Source organism: Adiantum capillus-veneris, chromosome 11, assembly GCF_014529385.1.
Source record: "Adiantum capillus-veneris isolate H3 chromosome 11, ASM1452938v2, whole genome shotgun sequence".
Lineage (NCBI taxonomy): Eukaryota > Viridiplantae > Streptophyta > Polypodiopsida > Polypodiales > Pteridaceae > Adiantum > Adiantum capillus-veneris.
Window position 1 is genome coordinate 135,829,952 of NC_140941.1, and position 13,034 is coordinate 135,842,985.

Consider the following 13,034-nt stretch of genomic DNA (forward strand, 5'->3'; position numbering starts at 1 on the left):
CACTGTGTTCTTACATAATCCCTAAGAAGGTAGTGATGGTGGAAAGTTCACATCCAATAGGAATTCCTTAGAGCAACATGGAGCGTTTGCTACAGTGCCAATTACTACAGCAACACAACTCAAATATTTGGCCTTTAGATTGATACGAACATGGGCCATTATTACCAAGATGAATCGAGCGTCGAACTTGTGTGACCAAGGCTCAAATAAGGCGGACGATTGATAAAATCAATGTCAAAATGAAATAATGCTTCTGTAGCGAAGTCGAGAACAGTCGCACTGATGGCGGTTTGCTTTACAACAGTTGGAGATGTCGTGCAACATTTTAACAAGCTTCTTGTCTCTGCTAGCGCCAAGGGAAAACCACCACAGCGTGGCTTTGACAAGATTTCCGCCACAGGTGTTGATGCCTTCAACCTTAAGGCGGCGCCCTCTGCAAGGCTCTTGACAGGCTGATGCTTCTGTAGCGAAGTCGTTAGCACTGCAAACTGCCCTGCCTGAAGCACCTTGGGCTGCAGTCCTTGCCTGCCTACCTACAGCTTCCGATTGTGTCGAAACCTTCCCTTGCTAGCATTAAGCTTTTCCTCGCTTCTAGAGGCGACGGTTCTCGCAAGCCAGGTCGATCTGAGGCTGCCAAGGCTCTGATACCAGTTGTTGTGACTGTGGCCACGAGCTAGACACCGGACATTTGGATATTCCCATAATTGGGCTTGCATACCCAACACCTTCAGATCTGAAGAGGGATCAGAGTTTGGTCCATTACATACAATAGCTATCTACCACATGAAGCTTTCCCAATCACCCACTCTCCCCATACTTGCACTAGTGGCTTTGTCAAGGGTGGTAGGTTCGTATCTAATAAGAGTTGGAGAGGACAAAATCATACTTATTGAGAAGCAAGAAGCCATTAGAGTTTTTGGACTTGCTCCAGGATTTATGGGATCAAGACGGTTAGCTGTCGAGTACATGAAAAAAGAAAAAGGGGAGGGGGGGGGCTCATAATTATTTGACCCCCCCTCCCCCCCTTGGTCAAGTGGGATCAATGGTCCCTATTAATTTATTAATTGGGGGCACGAGATTGGTTTTGCGTCGTGCGATGACATATTAATCCCCAAATGATCACAATCAAAGTGATCCCCATGTAAACCCAATGTGACCATCAAGTGATCCCCGTGTGAACCCGAATCATTATGTGATCACCTTGTGAACCCACCTATTCCAAAGTGATTACTTTGTGACCCCAACCATCCCAAAGTGATCTCCAACCATTTGATCCAACCAAGTCACATTTTCTTATTTTAGTTTACACTTCCATTTTAAGTGATATGTGATAGCTTAACGGGAGAGTCATGTTCTTGGGTGAGGTAGGTGGTGGATTCAAGTTAAAGGAGCATGAATCTTATTCTTTTTGTTCTTGAGAATAAATGGACGCTCCACATCATCCAGAGATCGTGGAGCGCCGATCCCACCTGGGGGTGGCTTGGCCTCAGGACTAAGTGACACGGGCATGGGAGGGTGGGATCTATGATTGAGAGATTATGGGTCGTAGATCTGGAATGCGGGTATCGTAAATTACTTTGTAAAAAGTAATCTAGGGTGCCGAGTATTGAAAGTAATGTAGGGTACCCACGTTTGCGGGCGTCGATTTTGGATCCGTGATCTCACCCACGAGAGGCGGATATCCTAACCACTACACCATGCGCGCATTGTGAAATGTGAAGACCCTAATTTACACACGCCCATTTCTCTCCTGTGACGCGCACACGCAACATGTTAGCCTACATATAAACCTATCCCCCCTAACGTCTCTCTCTCTCTCTCTCTCACTCTCTCACACACATACACACACTCTCTCTCTCACACACTCACACACGCACTCACGGTTGCGGGTTGCCTGCGTATGGGACAGCAGGGTCTTTATCTCGACCTCACAATCCTTTCTGCATCAGATCTCAAACGCGGCTGGCTCTCTGGTACGCACCTTCTCCTCCATGCTGTATTCTTCTAGTTGATCATGTGAGATGCCTCCATTTAGAACTGCCTCCATGTCTTCACATATTTCCCTCTTACACGATCAGCCTACCACGGTGCTGGAAAATTTACCTCAATTTTAAGATCCAAATTTAGAGAAATTCTTCTTTTTAAGTATAATTACCTCTACAATTTTTTGTAGGTTTTAGAAAAATATTTATTTTAAGCTCTGGTAGGAGCATGCAGTGAAAGTCACTGTTATTGTTATGCCATGGATTTGTGGACAATTGGCATGCATTTGATCTTGTCTCACATTTTGTTTCGTGTATAGACAAGACTTGCATTACCGTCTCGTGTTCGCTCTGCTTATGCACAAAGAGATTTAGAAAGTTTTTCATATAGGAAACGGAGTCTTTTTCAGTGTTTTTCATACAATGCATAACGTCATGAGCTTCTGGTAGAGAGGCACCACATACCTAGCTAGGTACGATTGGGGACAGGGGACCATCCTTTTGAATGGTCAATCGAATGAGGAGATAGAGGAATTGCATTTCTTGTCGCTGTGTTGTTGTGCTAGACCATGTCCTTATTATTTTCATTCACCTCTAAGCATTGTGTAAATTATGCTTGAAAGTAATGAGAATTTTGATTCTTCTCAGATACTGCCCGAGTACTTTGTAAGAAATTTCTCATTGAATATACTTCCTCCCGTGATTCTTCTGAAAAATTGGGGAGAAAACACAAAAAAGGAATTATTACTGATGCTAATCAACCATGCCTTCTAATGCTAGAATTGTGTTTCTGTGCATGCATGCATATGTGTTTGCGTGTTGTTTTCTCTTCTTATTTTTGCGTCTTTATACAGAAAGTTTTGACTTGGATGCATCTTTGCAGGTGATCAAACAGTAGCCATAGCATGGATCAACCCATCGTCAAAGTCGTCTACTGAAGTGGCAAGTGGTGGGGGCTTGAATGCACAATGGAATGAGAAGTTGACATTGCCATTGAGTGATGCAATAGAACGACATGGGAAATGGCTAACTATTGAGATCCGCTCTTCGGGTGCTTTGGGAGGGGGCAGTCTACTCGGAACCGCAAATGTGCCTTTGGCTGAAGTGGCTTTGGACACACAAAAGGAGGCAAATAGCACTCAGACGTATCAGCTAGTACTACCATCTGGAAAACGGTTTGGAAGCGTAAGTTTTCTGGGCAAGATTGTGAAACCTAGAGCAACAATCAATTCTTCAGCAGCCTTGCCTTCTGCACCTCCAGCAAGTTTGTTGAATGCGTATGATGCAGGGCCCCGGGCCAATGTGTTGTACCCGCCGCCCATATCGTACTCCTCTGATGAAACCTCTGGACAAAAGCCATCACCTGTGCATTCAACATACCCTCCCTCGGTGGGTGTCTCGCCGCAGAATTTGACTACTGGTAAATTTGATGATTTTTATCATCGTGAGAGCTCTACATACACATCATGTGGATTGGCTTCTCGTCCTCTGCAATTGTACCCATCATGTCGTCCACAGTACTATCCTCCTGCTTCTTGTGCACCTTGTGCATATGTCGAATGTGCGACCGCTCCATATCCTCCACAGTTGTCAAGTGCACCTTATCCACCACACCCTTCTATGTATCAACACTCAGACCCGCCTGTTCCATACCCACCCAGATTTGTATATCCTCCTGCCCCGCATTATTTGGAAACTCCATATCCACCTCCTGCGTTTTACCCTTATGCTGCCCAGTCCAGTCCTTTGTATCCACCCCCATATACCCCACAGCATGCGCCACCTAGTTTCGTTGGGCCACATCCTGCGTTTTGAAGTGTTGACTGATCAGCTCATCTTCTCTGAACATGGTGGAAAAAGATCAAACACATGCTAAGGGTTCTGCTATGCGTTGACATAGTCGGTTAAAAATGCACATTGCTGGTTTTTGCCGGATGGGTACGCGCCGATAGTCATGCCTATTTTGAAGAACTTGCTGATGAAAATCAAATGCTCAGTGGAGCCATTTAATGGAAATGGCATAGCTTGCTAGCCATGTTGTATTATATGTTATATTTTGTATTTTTAGAGAATGAGAGCATGTTGTTGTATTAGTAGACAGGAGCGATCCTCTTCACGTGCAGAATTTTGTTGGAACGTTTATATAAAAAGAGTATCAGCTTTGATTACTATGTCATGAAGTTCTTACTGCCTTTTTTGCCTTGTACTTGTAATCACAAAGATTTAGAAATTTTCTTATGGAGCAAAACGGAGTCTTAGTGTCTGTTTTTCATACAATGCATAACATCATGAGCTTTTGGTCAAGAGGCACCGCATACCTAGCTAGGTACAATTGAGGGCAGGAGACCACCGGCCCCCCCACCGGGCCGGCGGTCCGCTACTCCCAATGCTAGGTATGCGATGCCTCCCTCACAAAAGCTCATGATGTTGAGGTAAGTCACAATGTGGGAATTGTTGTGAGAATTTGTCCAGAACTTCTTGTGAATGGTAGCTTCAGTCCAATCCTCATTTCTGCGGAAGCTGTTTTTCTTGCTCGTTTTTGTGCAATTTGTGAGTGAATCTACGTAGCAAGATATACTGGTGCAATTTGTCCTTTCGTTTGAGTAATTTCTCTCTTGGTGTGTTCTTGCTGGTCCACACAATATTGTTCATTGTCCTCCACATAAGTTGGATGTTCATATGATTTGGGCTTCTATTGTCGAAGCATCCTGTAAGGTACATTTGCATTAGATTTCACCAATGTTGATCCAAATTATTGAAATCCACATTTGCTTTTTGATGATTATAACTTGACCATAAAACAAAATTCAACATAATTTGAGCATTTTCAATTTAAATCCATAGATCCGTAGAAGTGGTTTTTTGCCCATAATCGTAAAGAAAATGGACTAACAAAATGGGCTAGGGAAAAGCTACAACAGAAGAGAATCAAAGGAAGGGAGGGAGGTGAGCGTTCTATTGGAGATTAGAGGGGGGAGGAGGAGATCCATGCAGACAAACACCTTCAAGAAAAAAGAAAGTTCCATAGCTCTCAGAGGTCCTAAGCTTGAGAAACTCTCTCCTCATGCTCAGGGAAGGCAATAGCGGTGATAATCAAAGGGATGCTCTTTCTCACTTTTGAGTAATCCATAGCCGTGAGAAGAACAAAGGAGGGAAGATTGGTTCTCGAGATCAAATTCTCTCTCGAGCACGCGATGAAGAAGAAATGAAGGGATTATCGATTCTCTCACATTTAATCCTCTCTCGAGCAAGGAAGCTGTGAGTGATTTGTGTCAGGTAGTAGGTTCAACTTTCGGAGTTTTTTATTAAAGGGTTGCAAATTGAAAGGCCTACTAGGGTAAAGGGGCCAATATAAGGCCACTTAAAACATGGAGGCTAAGAGAGGGACATTCAATATGAATGATCTTGATTAAATGATAGCATTGACATTTTTAAATGAAATTGATACTAAAAAAAAGATCATATCAAGCTCTTGCCATTCTCTATGCCATCTCAATCATAATTCCCATATATTTTAATCATATTTTTCATTTAATTTTAAGGCGGCCTTGTTCTGGACACCGGTCTCTTATTGGCCCCTTTACCCTAATGCAGGTGCATGCATTTGATTTGTAATAGGGATATCATAAATAAAAAATTGGAAGCAGTTGCTTGGAGGGTGTAGGTAGAAGACGAAGGGTTCCACTTGTATTTAACAGACTTGACTGTGTTTTGCTATTACAGGATGAATCGACTCTTAGTTTGTGAGAGCCAATCCAGAACATGATGGGTGGATGCCATGGAGGTTGCTCCTATGGGCATATGCGAACACTGTTCTTTAACTTTTATTCACAAGCAAAACAGAGGGAAACACGAAAAAAATTTGAATGTTTAAGCAGGAAAGCGACGTCCGGTAATAAGGCGACAATTAAAGCGGCAATACTCACGGTAATAAATGCGATAATATGAGAGGGAATAACTGCGGTAATATTTGAAATACAAAAATGCTCCCTACCTCCTCTCTCTTCTTTGGCTAGCGCATTTTGGACTCTCTCTCTCTCTCTCTCTCTCTCTCTACAAAACATGTTAAAAGGTCGGGGTAAAATTTTTGAGATTTTCATAGTGGGAGAAGTAGCATGTGAGGCTGCAACTCCCCAGTGTGCCAACAATGCCTTGGGACGGAGTCTTGCAGCTCCGTGGTGGCATGCAGATTGTTGTGAAAACCTCACTACCAAGAGCATTAGGCTTTGATGGGAAGGCATTCTGCCTGAAGGTAGCTGGAGAATGGTCATACCCTTGCATCTTGTGGAAAATCTGTTTCCTATGGGGGGAAAATTGTGAGAGGGGGCACCCTAGGGAGCTGGGATCAATGGCTCACGATCATCGGTTGATTGTGACCGTTGGATTGCATAGGGAATGCAATAGATTCCCACTTTTTGGGTTCCGGGGCTTGAATCCGCTACCCTCTCCTCCTTGGAATGGACTCTAACCGCTAAGCTAGCGCGTGTCCGTTGAAAGATATGTGTGTGGTAAGTTTGTAGATCACGGTGTCGTGACCAAGTTCACATCTAGTTCACACCGAGTTCACATTGAGTTCACACCAAATTTGGTGTGGTGTGTATGCCCTTCCAAGTTCACACCAAGCTCACACTTAGTTCACGTCAAGTTCAGACTGAATTCACACCAAATTCGTTGTGGTGCACATACCTGTTGAGGTCACTCTAAGTTCACACCTAGTTCAAATGGCAATCGGACGGCCCGGATTTCACCCGCCTCGCGACGCCTAATGTGGGTCATTGATCCCACCTCCCTAGGGAAGTATCAATCAATGACGAGGGGGTGGCACCGCAAATGCCTTGGGGGCAGTAGATAGGTAGGTGCACAACATTGGAATAATGAAGGAGGAGGAGGGGGTGGAGCAAAGGAGCACAAAAATAGGGGGGGGGGGGGGGATCTTGGGAGATTGCCTCTTTTGGGAACTCCCGGACGACATCATTGGTTGTGTTTTGACAAATATGTTGGTGTTTATTGTGTTGATATCCCTTTTGCTTCATTATGCAAAGCAATTTATATTGCACAACACAAAATTCTAAGCTTGAATATTAAATGGAGGAATTGCTTGCATGAAAATACCAAACATCCATCATTGGACATTTATCTGGTAGCTCTCCAATAGCCAACACTCTTACTGATCCATGTTTAGGCTCCTTTTCAATATTTACAAGTGAATACATTGGGAGTGCAAAATGATTTCTTCTATTGATATATTGAAAATTTAAGATCTATTGAATAGTCTAGAGTTTTTTGAAATTCTATACAACAGAGTGTCTCAGCTCTAGTATTAGACTATCAAGCTATGACCGAGGAAGAAGTGCAGAGGTGAAGATGCACAAGCAGAGAGAGAGATGGATAGACTACAAACAATAGCAAAAGAAGATATTTATATTAAAAACAAAGTTGCATATATAGCTTTAGATATCCAATTTCTACTATCTTCATGGAATGTCTACCACTAATATAATGCAACATTTAGTCTATGTAATTTAAATTGGCTATGACTAAATAATCACTGCTCTTACTCTTCCTATATATTTTCTAATGTTTTCTCTCTTATGAGAAGAAGCATATTAGAAGAGAAGCTAGGAAGGTTTTAAAAGTTTTGATTGTATTTAATTTTTTTTCCACCAAATGTCTATGAAATTAATAGGTTTCCATAAATATTTGGGAAAAAAGTGATGGCAAACTTGAAAAAGAGAGCCCGTGAAGTAAAAGATATTGGCAATGTGGAGATCCAAAAGAAGCAAAGAGGGAGACCAAAATTAACAAAAGAATAAAAATAAATTAGAGAGGCAAAAAAAGCAACCAAATTGTTTGAGCTGAGTTGTACCATATTAGTTGGAGGTACCAACATAGATGCACGATTGTTGCCAAAGCTAGAGGATTTTTTGAAGAAGAAACTTCAGCTGTAATATGTTCTTTGGAGAAAGGTAGAACTGTCTACCACTTACATTTCAGATGGCAATACGCAAAGTAGCTACATCTACAATTACAATAAACCGTAAAATAAAAGAATACTTGGATGGGAAGTTGGAAATCCAATTGGCTCAAATGTATTATGTAGAGTATTGTAGCAGAAGAACATGCATACATTTTACGATATGATTGGCTAATGTATGAAGGATATTGACAAACCTCATTTTCATAGGATCTCTCACAATATTAATGCAGAGGATATCAATCAAGGAGTGCAACTTTATGTATAATATGGAACAAATGATTGAAAAATATGGTTTGCCTAACTCATACAAATATATTTGATCGAGACTTAATACATTGGAGGTTCAATTTGCAACATCCTATTAGTAATGATTCTTTGTCTACTTTTCATAACGATAAAGAGCGGTAAGTATTATCCATCCTCATCGTGGATAACAACATTTCAAGAATGAGAGATGCCAACCAATTAAATCAAGGCATTATGAAGATGCATGGTTTTCCCTATGGATGCCACCCTCAAAGATATCATGGATCTTTTTGTCATGGACGAACAATTATTTGTAAATTTTGAATCTCACAATGAATGGTTTAGAAGGAGATGGCAAGAATCACAAGTGAAAGTGTAGTCTATTTATTTCTTAAATTATGTACATATACTGGGCTTTTAAATTTACTTATAATTTGTTCAAAATGTCATGATCCAATTGTTTGCGGAGGCAAAGGAAAAACCAGATGCGACAATTGTTATTTGATGATGTTTTGAAAGAATTGGAAAAAGAGAACATCAAGAATAAAACAAATTGGAATACTCTAACTCGAAGCAATGAAGACATTCATGATAATGTTATTGTGATATCTAAAAGTGATAGTGATGAAACAGATGAAGACACTCATAATAATGTTATTGTTATATCCAAAAGTGATAGCAATGAAACAATAGAGATTGGATTAAATATTCCATTAAGTTCTAAGAAAAATATAAACATTGTTACATTCTAAATTATTATCATTTTAGTATTTTGTTTCATAAATACGATTGTAAAGTTTGTCTCTTATAACTCATCACATTGTTTATGTTTAGCAAAAATGAAAACTCAAGGGAACTTTAAATCTCAAGTCTTTGAATATGATTATAAACTTTGTCTCTACTAACTCATCAAAGTCTTTGATTATGAATGTTAACATCAAATTATTCATGTCTAGATCTCAAAACAAAAAAGGCAAGAGAATTTTGAATCTCAAGTATCATTATTACCGTTGGATGGTACAGTAGTAGAAAAGTTCCGTGAATGTTCAGGGGGGTTTTGGAAACAACTTCATGGATCAAATGTTGAAGATTCAAAGTCTTTGAGAGAGTTTCTCACTAAATCATTTGAATCATTAAAGTCCTCAGTTGATAATTTATGTATACATATATCAAATGTCCAAAATTTTGGATTAATAGAACAAGTAAATCAGCTATCCAAGGAAGTTTCATTATTAAATAGTAAAACCAACTAGGCTAAATGCAATGTTGATAAGAACCAACAATATAATAAACAAATCTAAAAATGTCCAAAAGGAAACTTCTTCACAAGCTATATTAAATCTACTTAAATGTTAAGGCTCTCTCTCTCTCTCTCTCTCTCTCTCTCTCACACACACACACACACACACACACACACACACACACACACAATGATGTATTTCACAAAGGGATGTAATGCTTTATTAAAGTGACTTGTCATGTATATACCAAAGAATTTAAAGGAATCTTTGCATTAGTAATACCTTTTAATGTTTTTGGAGCCATTAGGAATCTCGAGGGGTTCAGTCAGGAATATGTAGAATAGCACGTGAGTTCAATAGAAGAAGGAGTGAATTTCTCTTATGAACTTACATTATACATACAAAAGAGTGTTTTAAATTGAAAAAATAAAATTGTTGGTATATAAGAGGTATATAAGGTGTCTTTTATTGACAAAAGTTATACATAGGGGGTCTGTATATAACTCAAAAAAGATAGAATAGGGGTTTTTATAAATATTTCTTGAACGCAAGTGCTATAGAAGATCTCTACATAGCCCCCCCCCCCCCCCCCCCCCCCCCCCCCCCCCCCCCCGCGCGTTAAGAATACCTTTTGGAGCTACTTATGGCATTGAGATAGTACAAAAATATATAGCGAACATAATGTCATGTTTGATTCCTTGAATGGAATGCCAAAGAATACTTGTACAAGATTAGTTTATAATGCATTAGGAATACCTTTTAACTAATTATGGCATTGAGATAGTACAAAAATATAGAAAACATAATGTCACATGTGATTCCTTGAATGGAATTTCAAAGATTATTGGTATTAGTTATAATGCATTACTTAATGGAACATGAGAGGTAACAAAGAGGGATGCACTATTATTATTTTAGTTCATAATGCATTACTTGATGGAATACGAGAGGTAACAAAGAGGGATGCATTATATCATATGCACATACCGTAAAGATAAAATTTTGTAAAAGCCTATCATTGTAGCTTGTGCATTTTGATGTCAACATTGTCACATCCTTGGGTCTTTTCTGTTAGGATCATGCCCACATCATGTGTCTATCCCCACAGTGGTTCTTTTTACACTCATCGTACAAACCACTTGCTGTTTATGTAAGGTACATATTGTTATCACATTTGTGTACTTCCATTGGGTGATAGGTCTCTAGAGGCCTCTTCTGTCAATAGAATATAAGCCCTTTTCTTGTGTGTGTGTGTGTGTGTGTGTGTGTTGAGAGAGAGAGAGAGAGAGAGAGAGAGAGAGAGAGAGAGAGAGAGAGAGAGAGAGAAGCAATGAAGAGATAGACGGAGAAAAGCAATGAAGAGATAGAGAGGGAAGAAGAAAGAAAAAGAGATGTGGAGGTAGTGGAAAAGAGAGAGTGAAAGAGGCATGCAACAAGAGAGGAATATGGAGGAGAAGGAGAGGGTGGAGTGTAAGGTTATAATTGAGATGGAAATGATTCAATGCATTCATAATTAGGGAATTAAGTTAGTATGATAATATCATAACCTGGTAGAGAGAGAGAGAGAGAGAGAGAGAGAGAGAGAGAGAGAGAGAGAGAGAGAGAGAAAGAAAGAGAGAGAGAGAGAGAGAGAGAGAGAGAGAGAGAGAGAGAGAGAGAGAGAGAGAGAGAGAGAGAGAGAGAGAGAGAGAGAGAGAGAGATTATTATCACTTGGAGGTCAAATATGACCTATGATACCATTTAAGTTACATGTGATGTAGTATGTGTATGGTTGATGAGTGACTCTCGATGCTCCAAAATTGTGATGATGAGAGTCGCAATGGAGAGCCTACACTCTGGCTAGGAGAGGGAAGTGTGTAGGTCTAAGTCATGGCTAAAAATGTGAGAGAAGCAAGTTCGGATGTGACCAAAAGCTGAGCACTCTAGTAGTGTGTGGTACTCAGAGTCTCAAACTTGCAGTGAGCATAATCTGTACAGTCGGTTTCACTCTCCTCCATTGCCCCAACGCCCTGACTTGCATCGAAGGAAATGGGAGCTAAGCCCAATGGCTGCATTAGTGCGTATCTCCAACAAGGGCATAGGCTCAAGCATGTAAGTGTGAGTACGGTTTCCCCAATCCATGTGCAAATCCACTGTAGTTGATAGCTTGTTGTTTGTTGATAGACTGGGCATCCATGATGGGTTTGTGGTGGGGTGGAAAGCTGCATGGATTTTTCAATTTTTGGGGTCACATACCTCTTTTTAGGGCTTTCTCACTATCCAATCTTCTTACTTAGTACCTTAAGATATAGATCGGTCTCTCTACATGATCCCAAATGTAGATCACTAGTTGCATTTTTGCCAGCGAGACACAATTTTCACCACAATATGTAGCATCGCACATTAGACCATGTGAAAGGCTCGATGTGCCCACATTCTAGGCTCCCAATCCTCTCATGTATCCACCATTTTGGTAGCCATTTAAACTGAACTATTGCATACTCTTTGGAGTCAATGCGATTGTTTAGACTCTTTCACGGCAAGGAAGCAACATTGATATATCTTTGTTTACACATGGGTGAGGTCATTAGTTGTTTTCTGCTAGGATCATGCCCACATCATGTGTCATTATGTATCGCTAGAGTGGTTCTTTTTACACTCATCATACAAACCACCTTGATGTTTATGTAACGTACATATTGTTATCCCATTTGTGTACTTCCTTTGGGTGATAGGCCATTGAGAATCGCTAGAGGCCTCTTACCTCAATAGAATATAGGCCCTTTTCTTGTGTGCATGAGTGTGTGTGTGTGTGTGTGTGTGTGTGTGTGAGAGAGAGAGAGAGAGAGAGAGAGAGAGAGAGAGAGAGAGAGAGAGAGAGAGAGAGAGAGAGATTTTATTATCATCCTCAGAGGTCAAATACGAGCTATGGGACCAAAGTTACATGTGATGTAGCATGTGCATTGCTGATGAGTGACTCTCCATGCTTCAAAATTGTGGTGATGAGAGTCGGAATAGAGAGCCCACACTAAGGCTAGAAGAGGAAAGTGTGTAGGTCTAATTCATGGCTAAAAATGTGAGAGAAGCAAGTTTAGATGTGACCAAAAGGTGAGCACTCTAGTAGTGTGTGGTATTCAGACTCTTGAACTTGTAGTGAGCATAATGTGCAGAGTCGATTTGACTCTCCTCCATTGCCCCAACACCCTGTCTTGCATCGAAGGAAATTTTTTTTTATTATTGTCCTCAGAGGTCAAATATGACGTATGGGACCAAAGTTACATGTGATGTAGTATGTGCATGGATGATGAGTGACTTTCGATGCTCGAAAGTTGAGGTGATGAGAGTCGCAATGGAGAGCCCACACTGTGGCTGGGAGAGAAAAGTGTGTAGGTCTAAGTTATGGCTAAAAATGTAAGAGAAGCAAGTTCGGATGTGACCAAAAGCTCAGCACCCTAGTAGTGTGTGGTACTCAGACTCTCAAACTTGAAGTGAGCATAATGTGTAAGGTGGTTTGACTCTCCTCCATTGCCCCAATGCCCTGTCTAGCATCGAAGGAAATGAGAACTAAGCGGCATGGCTGCAATAGTGCATATCACTAACAAGTATAT

At 40.6% G+C, this 13,034-nt stretch overlaps 1 protein-coding gene across 1 annotated transcript; it reads left to right on the plus strand.

Moving 5' to 3' along the window:
- Positions 1-1,739: 1,739 nt before the first annotated feature.
- Positions 1,740-4,153, plus strand: LOC147448071 (protein SRC2 homolog). The gene is made up of 2 exons (XM_086523943.1): positions 1,740-1,973; positions 2,866-4,153. The coding sequence occupies exons 1-2, from the start codon at positions 1,901-1,903 to the stop codon at positions 3,795-3,797; spliced, it is 1,005 nt and encodes a 334-aa protein (XP_086380069.1). The 5' UTR covers positions 1,740-1,900; the 3' UTR covers positions 3,798-4,153.
- The last annotated feature ends 8,881 nt before the right edge of the window (positions 4,154-13,034 follow it).